This window comes from Chiloscyllium punctatum, chromosome 4 (assembly GCF_047496795.1).
Source record: "Chiloscyllium punctatum isolate Juve2018m chromosome 4, sChiPun1.3, whole genome shotgun sequence".
NCBI lineage: Eukaryota > Metazoa > Chordata > Chondrichthyes > Orectolobiformes > Hemiscylliidae > Chiloscyllium > Chiloscyllium punctatum.
The window spans coordinates 57,965,541-57,991,556 of NC_092742.1; the positions used below are offsets into that span (position 1 = coordinate 57,965,541).

Below are 26,016 nucleotides of genomic sequence, written 5' to 3' on the forward strand. Positions count from 1 at the left end.
TTTCACATTTGTGATGACTCCAGGAATAAGAGAACTTGATTACCCCATTGACTATGATAACATGTACATCCATAATTGTTATCTAAATGTCCATCAAATGGCTTTTTGTGTGGTTAATTTTCTTAATGTTTCAATTACATACCAGGGAAACCAAAAAATTGTGAAGGCATTAATGAGTCTAGCAAAGATTCATTTGTTAATATAAATGGTTCCATTGCAAGTAAGCTCCTCAATAAGTGGGAACTATTTTATTTGGTAATTACAGTTTAGTGGTGTATGCAGGAAGTATTGTCAATAGTCAATAATTTGTAACCTTATTTGTCTTGAAGATAAAGGATCAAATACCAACTTCTCATCAAACAAAACTAGAAAACTTGAATTAGCAATGTAAGATGAATTTTACTTTGGCAACTTACAGTGGCTCATATATTAGATGTAACCATGCTGGAGTGTAACTTGAAAGACCTTTATGTTTTTAATAATTTATAGTGTATTTACATAAAAAGTTGTAGCAGTGATTTTGTTCCTTTGTAGTCCCAGGGCTACATACCCATGCATCTAATTTTGTGTTGGGTGGTCAGTTAGTTGTAGAAACATTATAGTACAGGACTACTAGCATTCTAACTTATATCTTGTCAGTCTTTACTTCATTAGTTCTAACTCTGATAATTTTACAACAATGGATCAAATAGTCTGCCCTACGTTTTCCTTTATTCATTTGTGGGAAGTGACATCGCTGGCTGGACCAGCATTTATTGCACATCCCTAATTGCCTTTGAAAGGAAGGCTAGTACCACTGTAATTCAATACCATAACCAGCTCTCTTTTCCTACCCCCCACCCACCTCCCACAGTAGCAGTGTCAGGAAGAAGATTGGACTTGGTCCTTTGGATGTGATGTAATGTAGATTTTCATCTTAAATAATGACTGTCAAGTATAAACGGCATACAATTTGTGAGAGTGCACCATTTTGATATGATAAAGAATCAGAGTCATAGAGCATGGAAACAACCCTTCAGTCCAAACTGTCCATGTTGACCATAATCCCAAACTAAACTAGTCCCACCTGTCTGCACTTGGCCCATATCATTCCAAATATTTCTTATTCATGGACTTATCCAAATTTATTTTAAACTTCTAATTGTACCCGCATCCACTGCTTCTTCTGGAAGTTCATTCCACACACGAACCACTCTCTGTGAAAAAAATTGCCCTTCATTACTTTCTAAAATCTTTTTCCTTTCACCTTAAAAATATGCCCCCTAGTCTTTAAATCCCCCAGCCTAGAGAAAAGACACCTGCCATTCACTTTATCTATACCCCTCATGATTTTATAACCTCAATAAGGTCACCCCTCAACCTTCTATGTTCCAGTGAAAAAAGTTTCAGCCTAAGATACATTATTCCAGACTCCGGTAGCAATGCACCACTACTTTTCATTAATATTTAAATTTTACCCTCCATGCTGGCATGTTACTTCTATCCTCCAATGAAGAAATATTGAACACAGTTTCAGCTTGTTAGGAAAACCCGCACCACAACTGTTCATACAAATCATAAACCTGCAATTAGAGCTGTTGTCCCTTGTCAGCATTTCTAAGACTTTAGATCAGCTTTTGAGAGTTTTCTACTTTAGACTTTGAGACAAAAATTCCGCTCGATCTCCAATATTGAATGGGGCATGTAGGTATTTAGTGAAGGATCCATCAAATTATTATAAGACCATAAGACATAGGAGTGGAAGTAAGGCCATTCGGCCCATCGAGTCCACTCCGCCATTCAATCATGGCTGATGGGCATTTCAACTCCACTTACCCGCATTCTCCCCGTAGCCCTTAATTCCTCGAGACAACAAGAATCTATCAGTCTCTGCCTTGAAGACATTTAGCGTCCCGGCCTCCACTGCACTCTGCGGCAATGAATTCCACAGGCCCACCACTCTCTGGCTGAAGAAATGTCTCTGCATTTCTGTTCTGAATTTACCCCCTCTAATTCTAAGGCTGTGTCCACAGGTCCTAGTCTCCTCACCTAACGGAAACAGTTCCCTAGCGTGCACCCTTTCCAAGCCATGTATTATCTTGTACGTCTCTATTAAGTCTCCCCTTAATCTTCTAAACTCCAATGAATACAATCCCAGGATCCTCAGCCGTTCCTCATATGTTAGACCAACCATTCGAGGGATCATCCGTGTGAATCTCCGCTGGACACGTTCCAGTGCCAGTATGTCCTTCCTGAGGTGTGGGGACCAAAACTGGACACAGTACTCTAAATGGGGCCTACCAGAGCTTTATAAAGTCTCAGTAGCACAACAGTGCTTTTATATTCCAACCCTCTTTAGATAAGTGACAACACTGCATTCGCTTTCTTAATCACTGACTCAACCTGCATGTTGACCTTTAGAGAATCCTCGACTAGCACTCCCAGATCCCTTTGTACTTTGGCTTTATGAATTTTCTCACCGTTTAGAAAGTAGTCTGTGCTTTTATTCTTTTTGCCAAAGTGCAAGACCTCGCATTTGTTCACGTTGAATTCGATCAGCCATTTCCTGGACCACTCTCCCACACTGTCTAGATCCTTCTGTAGCCTCCCCACTTCCTCAGTACTATCTGCCTGTCCACCTAACTTCGTATCATCTGCAAACTTCGCTAGAATGCCTCCAGTCCCTTCATCCAGATCATTAATATATAATGCGAACAGCTGTGGCCCCAACACTGAACCCTGCGGGACACCACTCGTCACCGGCTGCCATTCTGAAAAAGAACCTTTTATCCCAACTCTCTGCCTTCTGTCAGACAGCCAATCCTCAATCCATCCCAGTAGCTCACCTCGAACACCATGGGCCCTCACCTTGCTCAGCAGCCTCCCGTGTGGCACCTTATCAAAGGCCTTTTGGAAGTCTAGATAGACCACATTCACTGGGTTTCCCTGGTCTAGCCTACTTTTCACCTCTTCAAAGAATACCAACAGGTTTGTCAGGCATGACCTCCCCTTACTAAATCCATGTTGACTTGTTCTAATCAGACTCTGCTCTTCTAAGAATTTAGAAACCTCATCCTTAATGATGGATTCTAGAATTTTACCAACAACCGAGGTTAAGCTAATTGGCCTATAATTTTCCATCTTTTGTCTTGATCCTTTCTTGAACAAGGGGGTTACAACAGCGATCTTCCAATCATCCGTGACTTTCCCTAACTCCAGTGACTCTTGAAAGATCTCAACCAATGCCTCCGCTATTTCCTCAGCCACCTCTCTCAGAACTCTAGGATGTATCCCATCTGGGCCAGGAGATTTATCAATTTTAAGATTTTTTAGCTTTTCTAGCACTATCTCTTTTGTAATGGCAATCATACTCAACTCAGCCCCATGACTCCCTTTAATTGTTGGGATATTACTCATGTCTTCCACTGCGAAAACTGACGCAAAGTACTTGTTAAGTTCTCCTGCTATTTCCTTATCTCCCAATACTAGGCTTCCAGCATCAGTTTGAAGTGGCCCAATATCTACTTTTGCCTGTCGTTTGTTTCTTATGTATTGAAAGAAACTTTTACTATCATTTCTAATATTACTGCCTAGCCTACCTTCATATTGGATCCTCTCCTTTCTTATTACTCTCTTTGTTATCCTCTGTATTAACTGTTCTGAACCTAATGCGAGTAGAAGGTGATGTATATGGTCAAAGCACATATTAAGACAGTGTGGAATTTCTGTATTATGTTCTAATAATCAATTACAGTATAGGTGCCCAAATATGGCATTACTAATCTTGCAAAACTAAAGTTTATCAAAAGTAATAAACTAAAGTTTATTATTTTTCAGTGCCAGAGCTGTGAGCCATCATGAGGATGTTGCATTTGTTTTGTTGTACACCCCCTGTTGAAACTATGAATGAAACCACTTTGAGACTTATTCTACAGACCTCCTATCTCCAACCTACTGCACTTTTAAATGAGGCTATATTTAATTGACAGGATGTCTGGTCCTTAGCGGTGTCTGCTTTTCCTTTTGTGATATGTTAATGCTGAAGTGAAGCCAACATAGCAAGTTTGGCCAAGACTATTCGAGTATATAGCTGTGAACTATGAAATTACAGTGACTCAGATAGTCTGATAGCCAAATTAATTATGTGAATGGTGTAGAGAGGTGTGTACATTGGAACCATACAAAATCCCAAATGCAGCTGGCTTCAATTGCCCAGGAAATTGAAACTTCCGATGAGAATTTGCCCCTGCATCTGGAATCTCCCAGAGAGACTTTGGAGTGTCCCCACTCACATAGTTGCCAAGGAAATGTTAGGGGAATAAAAATCTACTCTAAATCTCAGATAACGATTAAACTAATTCTCCAACACACCATTGGTGAAAGCATCAAATGGATGGAATTCCAGAGTATGGCATCTCAGCAGCTGAGGCTAACCTCTCAATGATGGAGCAATTAAAATAGAGATGTGCAAAAGGTAAGAATTAGAGTAGCACAGATATCTCAAGAGCTTGACAGTAGAGCCAAAATGTAACAATTGGCTCATTGATATCTAGCAAGGTTCCCACTGTTGCCGAGATTAAAGAAACCTTATCCAAATTGAGGAATTGAAAACTACCCAACATATTAACTCCTAAAGAATGCTGACAAAAGCACTATCAATTTACTGTACCAGTGATTTGTACAAGTATAAACTCATTAAACTATTTGGTGTCATTCACCCTAAAGCCATGTATTTAACAAAAGCAAGGGATCCAAAACAGTTCTGTCTATTGTTCTGTCAACAGAGGCTAAAATATTTTCTTGGGTGATGCTAACATCAAAATCCCTTTGAGAACCAATTCCTGTGAACAACAGGCTAGCTTCACAGAGCACAGTGCAACCTTTGGCCAAATATTTACACTGTAACAGGTGGGAGCCAAACATGTTCAGTACAATTAGTACTAAATATGACCCACATTGATTTTCGAAAAAACTTAACTCATTGAGTAGAAAATGCCAATGCCTCCTGATACAATTTCTAAAAATGTTAACCAACATTATACCATTAATCAAGACAGCTTTATACCCTCACAATTGAATTGATGAAAGCTTTCTGAGCTTTTGAAGTTAACAAAGGACTGTGCTGTTGCCTCTGAATGTTATTTGTCAAGTATTTGATTATATCATGAAGACAACAGCACAAAATAGTAATGTGGAACCAGCATGGGCAATAACTGTACCTGAAAAGATCCAGACTTTGCAGCAACCTCGTGCGACCTTGGCTGAATTGGTGAACAGCCCCACCAAAGCTCTAGGAATGTATAAAGTGTATTTAGTCTTCAAATTCAGATCAGTTGAAATAAAACACCAAAAAGCAATAAAATTCCAGTTTCCTTCATAACTGATAATCCATCCAAGATAGTGCAATCAGATAGTATGATTTCTGCCAAAGGTGACTGTTTTGATAAGCTGTTGATGCATTATTGCAATAAAAGATAACATTAACGTGCACTTTAACATAGTAACCTTATTTCCAAAGAGCTACAAATGGACACCCCCACTCATAATGGATGGAGAAACTGGCAGAGGCGTTGTCAGTTTGTGATGAGGCCTGTAACACCATTGACTATAATGTCTGTTCCATCATTTGAAATGTAGAATCAGTAAAATAGAACAATAGTTATGGTTTGAGAAAGGACAATTTAGGTACCTTTCCAATCAAATCAGACTTTACCTGCTTTTCGACTCTAGTGGCATGTGTGTTTTGGCCTGTGTATGAGTGTGATTAACTTGTCAGTATTTCTGGAGTCAAGATTTTTTAAAACCAGTATTAGCAAAGAAATCTCTGGGTGGTAATGGAAATTTGTTTGCTTTGAGAGAGTTATATGAGTGGACAGGCTAAATACTGAAGAGCATTAGCTTGCTTTCTGTTTAGAAGAATCAGAAATTTTGGTTTTTGCTTCGGAAAAATAACTATAGTTTGGAAAGTTTTTTTTTCAGTTTGCAGAAGGGACCTTATCGAATACCTTACTGAAGTCCATATAAGATCATGTCCAGCACTCTGCCCTCATCAATCCTCTTCGTTACTTCTTCGAAAAAGTCAATCAAGTTCATGAGCCATGATTTCCCACACACAAAGCCATGTTGACTATCCCTAATCCGTCTTTGTCTTTCCAAATACATGTAAATCCTGTCCCTCAGAATTCCCTCCAACAACTTGCCCACCATAAGTCAGGCTCACTGGTCTATACTTCCCTGACTTTTCCTTACCACCTTTCTTAAATAGTTGTAACACATTAGCCAACCTCCCATCTTCCGGCACCTCACCCGTATCTATCTATGATCCAAATATCTTAGCAAGTGGCCCAGCAATCACTTCCCTAGCTTCCCACAGAGCTTGAGGGTACACCTAATCAGGTCCTGGGGATTTATCCACCTGTATGCGTCTCAGGACATCCATCACCACTTCCTCTGTAATATGGACATTTTAAAAGATGTCACCACCTATTTCCCCATATTCTATATCTTCCTTGCCCTTCTCCACAATAAACACTGATGCAAAATACTCATTTAGTATCTCCCATACATCTTGCAGCTCCATAGATGGGCTACCTTGCTGATCTTTGAGGGGCCCTATTTTCTCCTGAGTTACCCTTTTGTCCTGAATGTATTTATAGAATCCCTTTGGATTCTCCTTAACCCTATTTGCCAAAGTTATCTCATGTCCCCTTTTTGCCCTCCTGATTTCCCTCTTAAGTATACTCGTCCTGCTTTTATACTCTTCTAAGGATTCACTCGATCTATCTTGTCTATACCTGGCATTTGTTTCCTTTTTCTTAACCATGGTAGACTGGTTAGCAAGATTAGATCTCATGGAATACAGGGATAACTAGCCATTTGGATACAGCACTGGCTCAAAGGTAGAAGACAGAGGGTGGTGGTGGAGGGTTGCCTTTCAGACTGGAGGCCTGTGGCCAGTGGAGTGCCACAAGGATCAGTACTAGGTCCACTGCTCTTTGTCATTTATATAAATGATTTGGATATGAACATAGGAGGGAAAGTTAGTAAGTTTGCAGATGACACCAAAATTGGAGGTGTAATGGACAGTGAAGAAGGCTACCTCAAAGTACAATGGGATTTTGATCAGATGGGCCAATGGGCCAAGGAATGGCAGCTAGAATTTAATTTAGATAAATGTGAGGTGCTACATTTTGGAAAGGCAAATCAGGGCAGGACTTGTACACTTAATGGTGAGGTCCTGGAGAGTGTTGCTGAACAAAGAGACCTTGAAGTGCAGGTTCATATTTCCTTGAAAGTGGAGTCGCAGGTAGATAGGATAGTGAAGAAGGTGTTTGGTATGCTTTGGTCAGAGCATTGAGTATAGGAGTTGGGACGTGATGTTGGAGCTGTACAGGACATTGGTTAGGCCACTTTTGGAATATTGTGTGCAATTCTGGTCTCCCTTCCAAAGGAAAGATATTGTGAAACCTGAAAGGATTCAGAAAAGATTTACAAAGATGTTGCCAGGGTTGGAGGGTTTAGGGAGCTATAGGAAGAGGCTGAATAGGCTGGGGCTGTTTTCCCTGGAGTGTCGGAGGCTGAGGGGTGACTTTATAGAGGTTTATAAAATCATGAGGAACATGGAGAGGGTAGATAGACAAGGTCTTTTCCCAGGGTTGGAGGAGTCCAGAATTAGGTTTAGGGTAAGAGGGAAAAATTTAAAAGGGACCTAAGGGGCAACTTTTTCATGCAAAAAGTGATGCCTGTATGGAATGAACTGCCAGAGGAAGTGGTGGAGGCTTGTACAAGTACAGCATTTAAAAGGCATCTGTATGTAGATATGAATAGGAAGGAATTAGAGGATTATGGTCTAAGTGCTGGCAAATGGGAGTAGATTAGATTAGGATATGGACGAGTTTGACCAAAGGGTCTGTTTCCATGCTGCACATCTCTATGACTCTAAGTCCTGCTTAAAGTTAGATGTATGAGTAATTCCTGCCAGAGATGGGCATTTGTTCGGAAAAGTTAAGAGATTAGTTATCTCAGTGTAAAGATTTTAGTTGAAAGCTCCAGGCCAAAAGTGGTTAGTTAGAGTCATGAAGGTGTTATTTGAAGCTAAGAAAGTTTAAATTCACTGGTGTGACTAATCCAGGAACAGGCTACCTAACTCTAAAGACCAGGAATTGAACAAAACAGTTACGTTTAATCTGTAGATGTGATAGGGAAGCAGGCTGTCTTTAGTGTTTAAGTACTATAACATGATGGTGTTTGGAAAGGTGAGTGTGTATTTTACTGCACATTTTGCAATCTTTCAAATTGTTTTATATTAATAGCTTAGTTTGCTATTATATATTATTTTTTGCATAATAAATATCTGCTTTATTTTTAAAAGTAAATATTCATCATTCTGTTCCTGAGATTCAATGAAAGCCCACCTCAAAGAATCATTCAACCTAGATTTCAGTCTGGGTCTGAATAATTGCAGCTAGGATCATCCCAAATCTACTGTTTACATTCTGTTAAGTGACTGCAAGCTACTGAATTTTTTTTTGCCACCTGGAAATCTTAAACACATTTTTAATATTATTTTATTAGGAAACCTGTGTGAAATTTCAAGGCCATAATCTTACCTTACAGTGTAGCTGTGTTACAAACTGCACGATCAAGTGTGATTATCTATGATGTTATATGGAGTACTGGATGAGAATACTTTCTTGTAATTATTTTTGCTGCACGTTGTGATGTTAGTTTTTTCAGAAGCTACAACATTAATGTGTAAACTAAAGGGAATTTTAAAATTGATGGTTAGCTACAAAATTGCATTTTACCCCCTCCCCCCACCACCCTTAATCCAAACATGGCTACCAAAAAGAAATGAAACAAAAGTGGAACATTTCCTTGTATGAAGTGACGGATTTGAAAAGATATCCAGTTACCATGTAATTCCTGTCAGACAAAATAGTACAAAGGACAAGGCTTATTCCATAAAGTGGCACAGATTACATGGATTTTATTCTTTGCTCATTTCCAATTATGACTATTTTTATCAATTGATTGATGCTTAATAATTTCCCCCTAAAACATATTTCTATTTGCTAAAACCAAGGAATATCTATGCAAAAAACAATTTGTTTTGTTTATTGCAGCTTTGGTATATACCTTATATTTCAGAAAGTATTTTTTCTGTGACTAAATTACAGATATTTATGCATATAAAGATGTAGTTTGTTTCTGTTCCTTTTTCACAGAATAACATGTTCTCCCAAATACAGGCATGCTGGCTTGGAGTACAGTGGAAATCTATTTTTCCTTTCCTGCTGGCTTTGTTCCAGATAGCCCTTGGGGTGGTCTCTCATCTGCAGTGCATTCATCACAACCACTGCATAGAAAAAAAATGGGGTGTGGGCCAGACTGGTTTCCTGTACTTGGAACAGACATAATTAACAACTGAAGGGTTGTGTTTTAGCTTGAAAATGCATTGATTATGGAACTAGTCTATTGTGCTTTGAAATGTGTTGTTAATTGAAAAAAATAACGTTTGTAGCTTTTAGTATTCTGACTCCTTAATTTCATTATAACTTGTGTTTATATGGCTTTTTTCAAAAAAATAGGTTATCTAAGGTTTAACCCATTAGGTGTATGTTTCAACATGACAACCAGTAAGAGTTTCCAAAGAGTTCTGGCATGGAGCTGTGTGGTGATAATTACTAGTCTGCCAGAATTAAGTGTATAGTGAGTTCAATTAGCAGTCCCAATTATTACTTCATCACAATGTGCAAGAGTCCCCTTTATTAACATGTAGGCGTCAATCCAATGCTGCAATACGGGTGTAGCTGACAATGCAAAAAAACTGAATCTGAAGTGTAATTTAAAGGAGATTATAAAAGAACTCCATTTTAAACACAAGTATCCGAGCAAAAGAGTGGTATTTTATCAGTTAGTTAAGATTTATGTGATGTACTCTCCTTAATATTTTTTTATTTTTTTCATATTATCCTTTCTTTTTAAGATAATTATGACTTCTCCATTTTACTGTCCATTTACTTGTCATCTTCCTCCCTCTAGAAATATGCCTTGCTTTCCACACCATGTGTTGTGTTTCAGCCAGTCACATTATATTTAAATGTATTTCACAAAATTGGCAGTGCTAAGTGAAAGAAGTTCCCCTCTTTTCTACAAGTACAGGTCATTTCCCTTTTCCTTTTGCTGAAGTCTGGAGTAATGCCAAATTGCATGAGTTAACAACATACTTCAGTCTGCAACTCAGTCACTGGGGAAAAGAACTTACAGTTTTGCAACATTTTCAGATTTCATGAATCAATAGCTGCTTTATATATTGTACCTTACATTGAGAAAAGTTTTAGAATTCAGAAGGAATTGTTTTTCAACAGCATATATTAGATTTTGTATCTTTACTGAAATTTTCAGAATAGAAAAAAACTGTCAAGTAAACCTTTGATAAATAAAGAGCATTGACTAAATCTGTCAAATGCAATGTAAAGTTATTATGTTTTTTTAATTGATTTGGAAGTAGAATAATAAGTTATAAAGGCTCTGCAATTAATTGCAAGAGTTTAGGAGAAAAATATGATCACAAAATATCAATGAAAGTGAGGCATTTGCTACTGTACATAGGTAAAATTGTTTAGCTTTTCACAGAGCTTGATGGGTGAAAAATACAGGGTGCAGGACTCATCATCAGGAGCCTGACTCTGTCAATGTTTCATTTGGAATTCCAAGTCTGACCTTTGCTCAGCTCTGCAGCAGATGAGGCTGAGAAGCCATTTCTAAGCCAGTTAGGGAACTACTTGACGAAGTCACCTGAAATTCTTTTAGGTTTATGATTTAATGCTGCAACCTATTAAACATGAATCAGAAATACCCACAAGTGATTGTAATGTGTCTGCTGCTATTAAGAAAGCCGATCACCCTAGCAGTGAATTTGCAGATTTTTCTGTCTTTAGATCTGAGAACAAGCAATTATGCTGGTGGAGCCCACTGGCTACAGCCTACAGCCTACACTGGGGATAATAAACCATTGTAATGCTGACAAAATCAGTGTTACACCTTTAAGTGCTGGCCAGCAATGTCAAACGTGAAGTAGTAAGATGGAGAATATGGAAAGATTGAAGACCAAAACCAGAACCCAGTACCTTTTATTTTGATGAACACCCAAGCAAAAGTCAAAAACCTGTGTGAAGACTTAAACAATGAGCTGGATGAAAGTTCTAGGTCAGAATGTTTTAATGCTAGCATGGATGGTTTTAAAGAAAATTCCTATTTGCGCAACTTTAAACAGCTCTTGCTAATTCATGATTTGGAAATGCCGGTGTTGGTCTGGGGTGTACAAAGTTAAAAATCACACAACACCAGGTTATAGTCCAACAGGTTTAATTGGAAACACACTAGCTTTCGGAGCATCGCTCCTCCATCAGGTGGTAGAGGAAATTCTAATATGCCTGCAGCATACTTAATGAAATTGCAAATATTGCTGACCCATAGGATGAAGTGTCATGTCTGAAATCTTGAGATAAGATTTGTGGGCTGTGTTTAAGTATCCCACTACAGTGTCCCCGAGGTCCAATGTGAAATTATCACTTCAGAGAGAAAGGCTGGGCTTAGTGTAGCAAATAAAGCTGACACAGTGGAATTGCTTGCATTCAATAAAGAATTTCTCAATGAAAACTTAATATCGCTAAAATAATTTGCAGGAATGGAGGGCGGTGTGGCTGTCAGCAGCCACTCCCTTCATGTCTAGTCCATCAATTTAGCATGGAGTAATAACTTTGAAGGAGAATTCCCCGGGGGAGCCTGCAAGCAACCCTGAAAGGTAGGGATAGGCCCTTAGGTATTCATCCATTGACCACTTTAAGGACCTTGTTATGATCAAGTCATGAGGAGTCCAATGGCACTGCCCCTCTTTTCCCAATCCTCATTTGAATTCAACAGATTCTTTATAAAAAAAAAGTTTGCCAATTCAGTGTGTGTTCAATATGCTGTGACTGTAAAAGATCAAAGTAGGCAAAGTTTTTGACCTTTCAAAAACAAAAGAGGCACATTTTTATTGTCCTTAAATTGATCTAAATTAAACATGCTAACTTTGACACACACATTCAAAATTGACATGCACACAAGTAGATTTTCAGTGGGAACATAAATTATGGAAAATAAAGTCCAGTAACATTAAAGATACCGCTTAACAGCCTTGGAATGTGATACAGACGTGTAACCATCTTTGACTTTGATTTCAAAGATTGGACATTTCATGAAGGTTAGTGACTAGGCTGTCTTTAGTCTGAACTGAGTGGTTCTCCTGACTTTGACTACAGAATGTAGATGTACAATTCATCTCTTTTGAGTATGGAAGCTGCAGGATTGAGTTCTTCTGAATTCTCCATCTGTGGCAAATGTACAATCAAAAAAAAAAGCAAACACAATTTTAAATTTGCACATTTTCTGGGTAGAGAGAGAAAGAGAGAAACCAACCATGCTCCTTCAGCATCTCATGTGTTTGTTCTGGTTTCTTCCAAAAACAAGTGCTGTAACACACTAAAGGTTAGTGGTTTGTCACCTAACCGTTTTTCTGCACCTGCTCAGTTATCCTAGAAATTATTATGGTTCATTGAATTCCAGATGCACAGCATGTATTAGATGGTGTGTGGACAAATTCATTTCACAGCCAGAGTACCATTCTCTGAGTGACTGTGTTAGGTAATTCGGCCCTACCAAGTTGAGTACCCTGGTAATTGTCTGGATGCTTTGCCATAGAATTGGATATAGCCCTCATTCATTCTCCTCAAGGCCTGATGAGGCTTTTCAGAGAGAGAGATACCACTTAACAGTCTTGGATTGTGATACAAATGTGTAACCATCTTTGACTATGATCTTTAAGTTACTTGAATGTGAGGTTTAGCCTTTTTAAAAAGATCCAACTGATGGCTTCTAACCAATAAGTTCATTTTTCATGAAGCATGGCTTCATAGCAGCTTCATTTCATGGTGAAGTGGGAATCCTATCCACATGTTTACATGCTGTGGGTTTAATTTGGATGGAGGTTGAAAACAGTAGGTCTTTACCCCCTCTCTTGACCCCAACTCCAAACCTGCATTAAATTCCTCCCAGAAATTTTGATGATTTGCTATTGTCAATGATGACAGACCTTGCTGAAGTCACCTCTGTAGTGGAAAAGAAGTATTCGTCTTAGCCACAACTGAATACCTCTCTTAGCATTAGACAACGAGACATGCATTTCGACAGTACTGTTTGTAACCACTGAATATCGGTAACTGCCCTGGTGCGAAGGAATACTATTGAAACATGGCAGCCAAACTGCTTGCTGCAAGATCTCACAATCACCAACATGACAGTGACCCAATAATCTTGATTTTTAAGCTGAATAGTAACCAGAGCACCTGAGGTAGCTATTTAGGCATTCTTCACAATAATGTCTTGGCATCTTTTGTATCCACCTGAAAGGCTAGATGGGCTCTTGGTTTAACATGTAATCTGAAAGATGACACTTCCAATAGTGCTATGATCTCCCATAAAACATTGAACTGTCAACTTTGATTTTTGTGCTCGAGTCTTCAGCAGACAGTTGAACTGGCAATTGAGTCCCATAATTGTAACACTACAACATTAAATTCACATTAAATGTTGTCATTTGGACATCTACACGAAGGCATTTATGTAAACAGTGGACCCACAGAGGTTCATTCAGTTTTATCTTTCCCTCGAACTTGAAGACATGACAGACATGACTGAGGACACCCTATCTTTAATGTACGAGGAAGTAATAGCAGTTGCTTTAATAGAATCATCCTAAATTTATCATATGATAATCTACAGCTGATTTTTGAGAAGTCAGCATACTTAATCAGCGAATATTCTATCATGGTTAATAAATACTGGGAGTGATTCTAAAACAACAATTAATAGAGAGGTCCTGGAAATATCATAAATTACAAGAGTAAAAACATGTGAACTGAAGATCAATTCCCTGACATTTTATGTCTATTATAACGTTTTAAATGTCTATATTGCCTATGCCCGTATTCCTATGCATAACGGTACTAAGTGTGGCAGCTTCTGTAGAGAAAGAAACAATGTTAACTTTCTGGGACAGAAACCTTTCTTTGGGATTGTCAACTCTGGTGAAGGCTTCAGAAGCCTTTCTGGCCACATGATTCTTTGAGAAAGGTCTCCAAGAGCCTGGTTACATAACTGATGAACAGATTTTACATGAGGTAGATTCTGTGAGCCATGGTAGATGTGGCATCATGGACCAGACTCACTCAAACACATTTACATGAAGATATGAAATTAAATTACATAAATATAGAGGTACTGTAACGGGATTCTTGTGGTGCAGTGGTAATAGAAGGCCCATGTTCAAGTCATCCCCTGCTCCAAAGGTATAACATGTCTGAACAGATTAGCTAAAAACATGCAGAGAAGCATAGTGTATATGAAGGTAACAGTGATATTATATCATTATAGCATTTGTAAAGAGCTGGGAACAATAGTGTGAATATTGTTACAACTAGATTCTACAATTAGTTAACTAATTGCTTTGCTTTGCAATTAACTGCCTTATATACTGATAGACATTCACAGCAGAGAAAGAAGTCATTCGGATCATCATGTCCTCACCATTCATCTGATGACACTAATCCCCTTTTCTAGCTCTTAGGCCATATCCTGGAGGCTATGGCAATGCAAGTGAATACTGCTTAAACGTTAAACATTTCTGACTCAGCCACCCTTTCATACAGTGAGTTCCAGATTCTATCACTCGCTGGGTGAGCAATGTTCCCTCTGATTTTCTCTTTCTTTAAATCAATGCCTGCTGCTTATTGACCCCTCTGCTAATGGGAAAAGTGCTTTCACATCCATCCTATCTGTGCTGGTTGTAATCTTATCCATCTTTGTCAGTCTCAAACTTTACAGCTCCAAGTAAAAAAAACCCATCCTGATCAATCTTTTCTCATAGCTCAGTCCCTCTCACCCAGGCAGCATTCTGATAAATCTCCTCTGCATCCTCTCCATAAACCTTTTTAAAAGGTATTCGTTCATGGGATGTGGACATCAATGGCCAGTATTTATTTTCCATCCTTAATTTCCCAAAGTACAGTTAAAAGTCAACTATGTTGCTTTGGTTCTGGAAGCACATGCCAGCTAGACTAGGTAAGGATGGAGACTTCCTTCCCTAAAGAGCATTAATGAACTGGATGAGTTTTGCAACAATTGACAGTTACATGGTCACCATTAGACCTTTTCTTAAAAAAAACTAGACCTTTATGGAATTCAAATTTCTCCATCTGCCATAGTGGGATTTCAACCCATGTCGCCAGCATAGTAACATAGGAATCTGGATTGCTAGCTCAATGATAATAATTGAGGCCACTGCCTTCCCTACATCATCTTTCCTATACTGTGGTGACCAGCAGTACTTCAGTAGTGACCTAATCAACATTTTATATCCAGTTCCAGCATAATCTCCTTACTGTTGTTTTCCTGTCTTGGCTATTAAAGGCTAGTACCTCATATGCTTTCTTAACCACCTTACCTATTTGCCATGTTACCTTCAAGATCTGTGGATATGCGCAACAAGATTCCTCTGATATTCAGTACTTTCCAAGTTCCGACCATTCATTCTTGCCCCATTAGCCCTCCCGAGTGAATTACCTCAATTGTCCCGGTCGATTTCGATTTGCACAGTACATTCTTCTGGCATAGCTCTTCATTAAACATTTACCTGTTCCTGCTTCGTCACCAGTACATAAGACAATTTAGTTTTCCAAATAACCGACTTGTTTTCTATAGTCTTCATTATGCTGTTAGTTATTTAACACTACTAATTACTTTAGAGTCATCGAGTCATACAGCATGGAAACAGATCCTTCAGCCCAACTCGTCCATGCCATCCAGGTTTTCTATACTGAACTATCCCATTTGCCTGCATTTGGCCCATTACATACCTGATTATGTAAGAGAGGAACTCCTGCTTTTAGTTAGATTTTCTAATCAACTATGATAGTATCACAGAGCACTGTGCTTTGATTATTAGATCATAGAATCCCTACAGTGTGGAAACAGGCCCTTCAACCCAACAAGTCCACACTGACCCCCTGAAGAGTAACCCACCCAGACCCATTCCCCTACCCCATTATCCAATATTTACCCCTGACTAACACACCTAATCTACACATCACTGAAGACCGTGGGCAATTTAGCGTGGCCAATTCACCTAATCTGCACATCTTTGGATTGTGGGAGGAAACCGGAGCACCCGGGGGAAACCCACGCAGACACGGGGAGAATGTCCAAACTCCACACAGGCAGTTGCCTGAGGTTGGAACTCTGGTCCCTGGCACTGTGAAGCAGCAGTGCTAACCACTGATCCACCGTGCCTTTATAGATAATCGAAAGCAATTTGAGGAATTGCAGTGGGGATGAGAAGATACTGTGGCAGGTTGAGAGAGCTTCACTGCAGTAGTTATGAGAGAATATTGCAGCTGGAGGAAGTAAATTCAGCAATTGGACAGAGGTTGGAATGCAGCAGGGTATAATTGGTTGAAGTCTTCCTTATAGGGGCTTAGGAACTTTTCTGGAATACCTGCATAACTACAGTGAATTTTGCATTAGGCTCACAGCTCAATTTAAGCATGTTATTTAAGGGTATGGAAAGACTGTCAGATACCACAAAATGCTCAGCTATAAAATAGATGCATGTGTACCAGTTTAGATGTCATTCACATATTTGATGTTCCAAACGCTCAGCTGTCTCTTGCTAGGCATGTGAAGTTTTATATTGAGAGCAATGTTCTCTGTAATTTTTTTGTGCTATACAGAACTGAGGTCCATGTGCAACAACAGCTTCTACAAAAAATAGCCAATTCATTGGCATGCCATTTAGTGTACGTGAAATCTCTCAGCAGCTGCACATTTTGTGCAGCTTAGAGGGAACATTGATGGAGATCCATGATACTTTCACCACCTCAATTAACTTTTTCAGCAATTATTTGAAATAAACTTTGCGTTAGTGATATAACTTCCTACTTTTGTTTGTTCAATTGTGGAATATGGACATCGCTGATGAGGCTAATATTTGTCACCCATCCCTAATTGCTCTTGAGAAATTACTGATGAGCCACCTTCTTGAACCGTGTGAGTGTCGGTAGAGTGCTGGTAGGAAGGGGATTCCAGGATTTTAATCATCATGCTAATGAAAGACCAGTGATATAGTTCCAAGTTAGTTGTGCAGGTTGTGGTGTTTCAGATACCTACTGCTCTTGCCCTAGGTGGTAGAAGTTGTTGGTTCAGAAGGTGTTGTCAGACGAGCCTTAAATTGCTGTAATCATCTCGTACGTTTTACACATTGGTGTCATTGTATACAGTGGTTGAGGATTTTTAAGTCAATGGGTGGGGTGTTAAACAGGTCAGCTGCTTTAATGCTGGATGGTGTTGAGTTTTTCAGTATTATTCACACTATATTCATCCGGGCAAGTGGCAGGTTTGGATCACACTCCTGACATGTGCCTTGTTGATAGTGGATAGATTTTGGGGAGTTGGTAGGTGAGCTGTTATCTGGCTGGTTGTTTAATTATTCTCCACCATTCATACTGGATCTGCCAGGCTATCAGATTTTTATCTGCTTCATTGATTGTGGGATTGTTTAGCTTGATTATTTATTGGGTAGTGCTGCTGGTTAATGTATAAGTAATCTGATTTTGTAGCTTCATGTCTTATTTGTTTCACTCAATACACTGAATGGCAGTCAAAAACTATATGCTCCTACATCTAACTGGAACTGAGCCCAGCTCCCAGAAGTGAAAAATAATGCCAGTCCATCAAATCTCAGGAGCTTTATTTTGTGGTTTTGTGAGTATCTGCTGCTCCTGTTGTGCCTTGCTGCACTATTCATTGGTTTATTTATAATAGTGGATGAGGGATATGGTGAGACAAGAAGTTATGACTTGTGTGTGAATGCAATTCTGGTGCTGTTGATGGCCATGTCACCCACAGATGCCTAGTTTTAAGCTGCTAGAGCTGTTCTGAATCTATGCCTATAAGCAGAATGCTAGTGCCACATGAAATGATGGGCGGTATTCTCAGTGGGAAAAACTGAGATCCCTCATCAGCTGCCACAGACCAGTCTGGCAGATATGTCCTTCAGAAATTGATCAGTTCTGTTGGTAGACGTTCTACCGAGCTACATTTGGTGAGCACTATTAAATTCAAATAAATAAAATCTATGTAACTGTCTGTAATCCTAAATTTCACTATCATTAACATGTTAAAAACATAATGAAAGGAACAAATGTGGAGCTCGTCTTACTGTCTCATGTTAAATCCAGTTCTCGGTTTTTTTATATGCTCATGATCTCATGTCTATTTATTTCACTCATTACACTGAACGGCAATCATAAACTTGGGAAGTATGTTCCCTTACATCTAGCTGGAAATGAGCCCCGCTCCCAGAAGTGAACGATGATGTTCTAAAACTCTGCCAGTCTATCAAATCCTAGGAGCCTCATTTTGTGATTTTGCATATCTGATATGCCATTGAATCCAAAAAGGGGAAAAATTGATTAATCTTGGTAACTACTTGTAAGTGACAATATAGTTTGTAAATGTTTGAACACAGTGAACAGAAATAGGTTTTTCTGAGAAGTTCAATGATTTTAATCAACAGTTTTCATTTTTTTCCAGTCACAAGAGGCAGTCCAAACTGAGGAAGATGATGTTACAGGTTTTCCAGGGACCAGTTTTATTGCTGTTGCAGATTTACCAACGGTAACCACTCGGTTAATATATGAATTTAGTATTATGTAAATTTAAATTGCCCATTTAAACGCAGTGATTAAATAACATAAATTGTCATTGAAACAGGAATACATTTCAGTTCTGCCTTTCTATTTTAATTGCTTACATTATTACACTTTTGGGAAGTAAATGTCGATACCAAACTCTGTATGCAAGGCTACTCAAAAAGTGTGGCGCTGGAAAAGCACAGCTGGTCAGGCAGCATCCGAGGAGGAGGAGAATCAACGTTCCAGGCGTAAGCCCTTCTTCAGGAATCTGGTGGGGTGGGGAAGGGGGCTGAGAGATAAATAAGAGGGTGGGCTGAGGGGAAGGTGATAGCTCGGAGGGGAGGGTGGAGTGGATAGGTGGAAAGGAAGATGGACAGGAAGGACAGTTCAAGAAGACAGTGCAAAGTTGGAGGGTTGGATCTGGGATGACGTGGGGTGGATGGGAGATGAGGAAACTGGTGAAATCCACATTGATCCTGTGTGGTTGGAGGGTCCCAAGGCAGAAGATAAGGAGTTCTTCCTCCAGGCATCGGGTGGCTTGGAATTGGCTGTGGAGGAGACCCAGAACTTGCATGTTGTTGACGGAGTGGGAGGGAGAGTTGAAGTGGTTGGCCGTAAGTTAGTGGGGTTGTTTGGTGCGTGTATGCCAGAGATGTTCCCTGAAACATTCCACAAGTTGGCACCCCATCTCCCCAGAGTACAGGAGACCACATTGAGAGCAACAGAGACATCCAAACACCTCATCTACTGTGTCTGTTGCTGTTGATGTGGTCTCCTCTACACTGGCATGACAGGATGCCAACTCGAAGCATGTTTCAGAGAACATCTCTGGGTCACATGCACCAAACAACCCCACCACCCTGTTGCCGACCACTTAAACTCCCCCTCCCACTCCGCCAAGGACAAGTCCTGGGCCGCCTCCACCGCCAAATCTAAGCCACGCAATGCCTTGAGGAAGAACGCCTCATTTTCCACCTTGGGAACCTCCATGGCATCACATGGCATCAATATGGATTTCACCAGTTTCCTCATGTCCCCCTTCCCACCTCTTCCCAGATTCAACCCTCCAACCTGGCACTGTCCTTCCTGTCCATCTTCCGTCCCATTTATCCACTCCACCCTCCCCCTGACCTATTATCATCACCCCCCCATCTGCATCTATCTATCTATCGCCTTCCCAGCTACCTCCTGCCCAGCCTCAACCCCAATCCCAACCCCACTCCCCTATTTATTTCTCAGCCCCCTTACCACCCCACACATTCTTGCTGAAGTTCTTATGCCCAAAACATCGATTCTCCTGCTCCTCAGATGCTGCCTGACCTGCTGTGCTTTTCCAGCGCCATACTTTTTGATACTGATCTCCTGCATTTGCAGTCCTCACTTTCTCCTACTTTGTATATAGTCAAATTTCTCAGCAGAGAAAAAAAACACTGCACATATTTCAAAAATAGGTTTCACATAATAAGCTAAAGACTGACGAGGTTCACATCCCTGGATGCAAACACAGATCTGTGTTTCTGCTAAATAAACAGCTGACCATTTCAAGTGTATGCAGTATATCAAGAGTATTCCTCTCCAGGGTGAATTACAATATAGGTAGCAATATATTACATATGTGGGGATTACCACTACGTGATATAAATGCTATTTCTTGCAGAGGAGATGTGGAGGTCCTTCCACCTGAGTTAATAAGCTGAATGGAACTAGCTCCCCATGAGATACTGGTAGTTGAAAATAAATTGAAACAGCTGCAACAGCTTTCAGCAGCAGTAAGTGCCAGTGGTAACCATAGCAACCGTCATCTGCTAACTGCTGCTGAGCTTTCTGCAGCACCAGACAAATAAAACTTGCTCATGCAGAATGCAGGTTCACGGCTGATCATAGAGTCCTCAAGCATCCTACCTGTTACATGGCAATCATACATAATGCTACCTCAAACAGCATTGTTTCAACCACACATAAAACCCTCGAAATGATTAGGAAATGGGAACTTGTTTTATATGGAAAGATTTAAAGTGTTTATTGTGATATTTCATTCCATTCTAGAAACAAAATTCAGACCATAGATGGTCACACGTGTAGTCTATCCATGATTAGATTAGATTACTTACAGTGTGGAAACAGGCTCTTCGGCCCAACAAGTCCACACCGACCCTCCAGAGAGCAACCCACCCAGACCCATTCCCCTACATTTACCCCTGCCCCTAACACTGCCAAATCACCTAACCTGCACATTTTTGGACTGTGGGAGGAAACCCACGCAGACTCGGGGAGAATGTGCAAACCCAACACAGTCACCTGAGGCAGGAATTGAACCCGGGTCTCTGGCGCTGTGAGGCAGCAGTGCTAACCACTGTGCCACTGTGCTGTCCACATCTTTTAGAATGACCATGTTGGTTTCAGTTCCTTCCTATGTAATCCCATAACTTCTTTTAAAAGTTACATTCTCAAATGAACTTTAACTATAGGTGCCATATCAGCTCAGATAATGCATAGAAGGTGTAAGGTTAAAGTCTGTCTGTGTGTGTCCTATATTCAGACTGATTCTATTTCTAAAAAAAGGGATTTACAGAATCTTACATGGATTCATGCAGTTTTTGAGCAAAACAAAATGTAATTCTGCAAGTACAAATTCACCACCCAAACTTTTATGTGTGTGCATGCATGGGTGTGGGGGTGGGGGGGGGGGGGGGTGGTTCTGTGAGAGTGTGTATGTGTCAGGACATGAATGTAAAGGTGTATAAGTCTGTGATAGGGTGCATGTGTGGGTGAGAGTGTTGGGGGTGTGAATGTATGAGTGTATGAGAGAGGGTCTGCATAAGTGTATGGATCTGTTCTTAACCTTTCCCGTTGCCTGAGCTATGGTGACCTTCAGGTTAAACCACCACAAGTTTATCTCTCTCTAATGAGCTCCATGGTCTGTTAGGACTATGGTGACTTCATTTTTATTGTATTAGGTTCAATGGGCTACAGGGACCATGGGGACTGATGCAAGGATCTCACTGAAACATTGATGTCACCAAACATTCACTGAAGCTTGTGGTGAAGAAGTTCCATAAACAACAGGTCTTCTCAACCACTGATGAATCCACCATATTCACTCTCGGATCCCTGTTGGTTACAGAGAACCACATATTGAATGAAGTAAGCCGAGTATGAAGAAAACTAATGACTCTATTGCAGTACAAAAACATTCACATTTTTGGAAGGGTGTATAGTTTGCAGATATTCGTCATTTGTAAGTGTTAGCTACAGAACAAAACATGCAATCTTTCATGTGCTTCAGAGGAAAGTATAGTTGACAATCATATCATTTTTATAAACAAATGACTTTTCTTTCAGTTGGGGTTAGATTGCTGAATTTGCCATTATTTTTCAATCTCCATTCATTGTTTGTTAAAACACATAAAGAAGCTTTCCCGCCTTAAATATATTACCAGTTATTAATGTGTCAGAGTGAAATGATCAGCACCAAAAACATCCTCAAGAAGCAATCAGTGATCTATATACATCAGGGAATGCATTCTTAATGTTTAAACTTTAGAACAATACAGCTATTTAATTGCGCACGCTTACTGAATCAGCTACATTTAGTTCTTTTGGTTTCATTCTTGTCTGACCCGTAGTATATAAAAATCATGCAATGAAAATAGCACTTAAGGTGTTTGTGATTCAATCATGTTATAGTCAACATGTTTTAAAAGTTCACACTTTAGAAGCAGCGTCCCCTATTCGTCAATTGTATTACAGCCAATTCACATTGATAAAATGCATGTTATAGCAGAACAGCCTCTATATGTTACAGAATGTCTCAAAAACTTCACATATTATGGATGGATAATTGGATTAATTTGCACCTATTTTTAGGCTGCTAAAAATGTTTTAGAGCTCCAAAATGGCACACATACTTATACGGCAAAGCTCACCATGCGCCATATCAGTGCGGACATTGGCAGGTACACAATGAATAAACTCTGAGCCAGGCAACTCATAAACCGATCCTTTAGTCAAACTCATCCATGCTGACCAAGTTTCCCAAACAAAGGTATTCCCACTTCCCTGCATTTGGCCTATATCCCTCTAAACTTGTGCTATTCATGTACCTATTCAAAACGTCTTTCAAATGTAAATGTACCTGCATATAGCACTTCCTCTGGCTGTTTATTCCACATACAGACACCCACAGTGTCAGAAAATTACCCCTCAGGACCCTTGTAAATCTTTCTCCTCTCACCTTAAAAATTGGCCTCCTAGTTTTGATCTCAGACACACATGTGCACAGCTTGGCAGTTTTGGCAACATTTGTGAAGAGAAATCAGACTTAATGTTTTGGGTCCAATGACTCTTTGTCAGAACTGATGGTAGCTACGAAGATGTCGATTTATACGCAAAGGATAGGGTGGGTAACGAATAAACGATAAGTGGGTATAGAGCCCAATAGAGAGAACAGTTGGACAGAGAAAGGAGTGGATAACGTTCTGGCTAGGAAAGTGAATAGCTGTTAATGGAGACTGTTAGTGGTTAACAGTAGTTAATGTTCTTCAACCAGAGAATGGTGGACCTGTGGAATGCATTGCCATGGAGTGCAGTGGAGGTCGAGACGTTAAATGTTTTCAAGGCAAAGATTGACAAATTCTTAATCTCGCAAGGAATTAAGTGATACGGGGAAAGTGGGGGTAAGTGGTGTTGAAATGCCCCATCAGACATGATTGAATGGCAGAGTGGACTCACTGAGTCCAATGGCCTTACTTCCATTCCTATTTCTTATGGTCTTATGGTAATGGCAGACTATCTGATAACAAGGCCTGGCATGTGGGGTAGGCCAGGACATGGGAGAGTTCAGGCCCTAAAATTATTGAACTCGATATCCTCCACCCTAGGGAAAAGATCTTTACTATTCATCTTATCTATCTACCTCATGATTTTATAAATTTCTGTCAGATGTCCACTAGGATTAGGCAGAGTAGGAGTACTATGACATCGGTTGGGCTGCATTACTATTTTGATAACAGCAGTGTGATTGGTCTTTTAATCTCACACAACTAAAAATGTATTCAACCGCAGGAATTTAATTGACTGAAAACTGGTAGCTTTGATGCTGAGGACCTCAGGAGGAGTCTGAAATGGATCATCCACTGGGTACTTCTAGTCAAAGATGGTTGCAAGCAGTTCAGCCCTATTACACGGACCCGGCCATCATTAAACACGAGGATATTTGTAGAGTCCTTTCCTCACACTTATCCACATTGAATTACTCCTGCCATGGCTTTTGACCACTGACTTGACACGAACTAATCACCTTGAAGCCTCTTTGGACCATTTTCACAGCGCTCATTCCCACCTTGTTCAGTGTCATCTGCAAACTTGGAAATATTACATTCAGTCCCCACATCCAAATTAGGTGCATCGGTTATTAACAGCTGGGGCCCACGCACTGCTTATTGTGGTCCGCTACTGGTCACAACCAGTCAACCTGAGAATGATGCATTTATTTCTACTGTTCTTTGCAATAACCAATCCTCAGTCCGGGCCAGTGTATTACCTCCTCACCCATGTGCTCTAATTTTGTTTACCAACCCGTCTAAGACCTTATCAAAGTATTATGAAGATCTAAATACACCACATTCACTGGTTCCCCTTTATTGATGGTCATAATGCCCTCTTAAAACAGGTTGTCACACATGATTTTGTTTTCATAAATCCATATTGACTTTGCCCAAATTAGGTCATTAGCATCTAGATGTCAAGTTATTAATTCTTTCCAATAGATTCTGGTATTTGCTTCACTACTGACTGGGTACCAAGTAATTTGTTGGCTTGCCTGGTTGTGCCTCTGACTGTTGTCATTCAACAAGTTTGATATACTGGATTGATGATAGTGGTAGAGTAATAAGTATGTCAGACCATGAGGTTCTAGATTATTGTTGGAATAAAATTCAGTCATTGCTGTTGATGCTCCACAGCACCTCATGGATGCCTAGAAGCTGCTAGATCTGTTCTGAATCCATCCCATTTGGCATGGTGGCAGTGCAACACACTGTGGAGGGTATGCTCATTGTGAAGATGGTTTTCTGTTTTCACAGTGACTATGCAATGGTAGCTCATACCTAAAATGTCATGAACTGATACATCTGCAGTAAGCACATTGGTGGGGACGTGATCAGGTAGATTGTTTTCCTCTTGTTGATTCTCACTACCTATCACAGGTGTAGTCTGCCAGATATATCCCTCATTACTTGGTCAGTTTGATCAGTAGTAACATGACTAAGCGAAAGTGAGGACTGCAGATGCTGGAGATTAGAGTCGAGAGGATGGTGCTGGAAAAGCACAGCAGGTCAGGCAGCATCCAAGGAGCAGGAGAATCAAAGTTTTGGGCAAAAGCCCTTCATTATCATTTTTGATAAAGGGCTTTTGCTCGAAACGTCGATTCTCCTGCTCCTCAGATGCTGCCTGACCTGTGCTTTTCCAGCACCACACCGTTGAACCCAGTAGCAAGACTGAACCATGCTTGCTGCTTTAAGTCTTGCTATCCACTCAGTATTTTGGAAATCCATCTAACGAGTGAACAGCTTGGTTAGCACTAACTGGCTTGGTGATCTTGAAAATGAGGTAACAGTGTAAAATTAGCATCCTGCTTGCAGCTAGTGGACACATGCAATGTGGCCCTTGTTTTTGGAGGTTATCCAGATTAGCCTTGATAATATGGTTCACCAAAGAAATTTTCATGAAAAAATGCAATAGTTAATATAATGAAATCCAAAGATAACATGCATCTCCGCAATTTACATCAATTTCTCTGTGATTATTGGACCAAAGGAAATGTAAATCCAAATACCACAATGTGGAATAAATTTATATCCAAACCAATGGATTTGAGAATTCCTCTTCCATTACTTGAAAAATATATTTGAAGAACATCACTGCTAACACTGAGGGAGAACAAACAATATCTATTTAACTTTTTTTTGTGTATAATTGAAAATTATACAAGCTTCTACTCCGTAAGCAGGAACGCAAATCAGCATAAGACAATAATGCTACAAGGCTTCCATGTTACAAGGTTTCACATCAAAATGGAGCCTCAACCTGTTATGTTAATTGCTTCATATTTTTCCAAAACTCAACAATTACTAAGGGTATATCAAAGCGTATAACAAGCAATGTGAAGTTGTTTCTGACAAAAGCACATTGATTATGATGCATATGCAACAACTTAACTGGCAGTATTTGAAAAAGATATCTG

At 39.8% G+C, this 26,016-nt stretch overlaps 1 protein-coding gene across 6 annotated transcripts in view; it reads left to right on the forward strand.

Moving 5' to 3' along the window:
- The window catches only part of kiaa0586 (KIAA0586 ortholog), a 521,487-nt gene that overhangs the window by 362,703 nt on the left and 132,768 nt on the right, over positions 1-26,016 (forward strand). For all 6 annotated transcript variants that reach the window (XM_072568823.1, XM_072568824.1, XM_072568825.1 and 3 more), the window contains exon 20: positions 18,673-18,756. In XM_072568823.1, the coding sequence (XP_072424924.1) occupies positions 18,673-18,756 (84 nt within the window). The remainder of the gene's footprint in view (positions 1-18,672; positions 18,757-26,016) is intronic.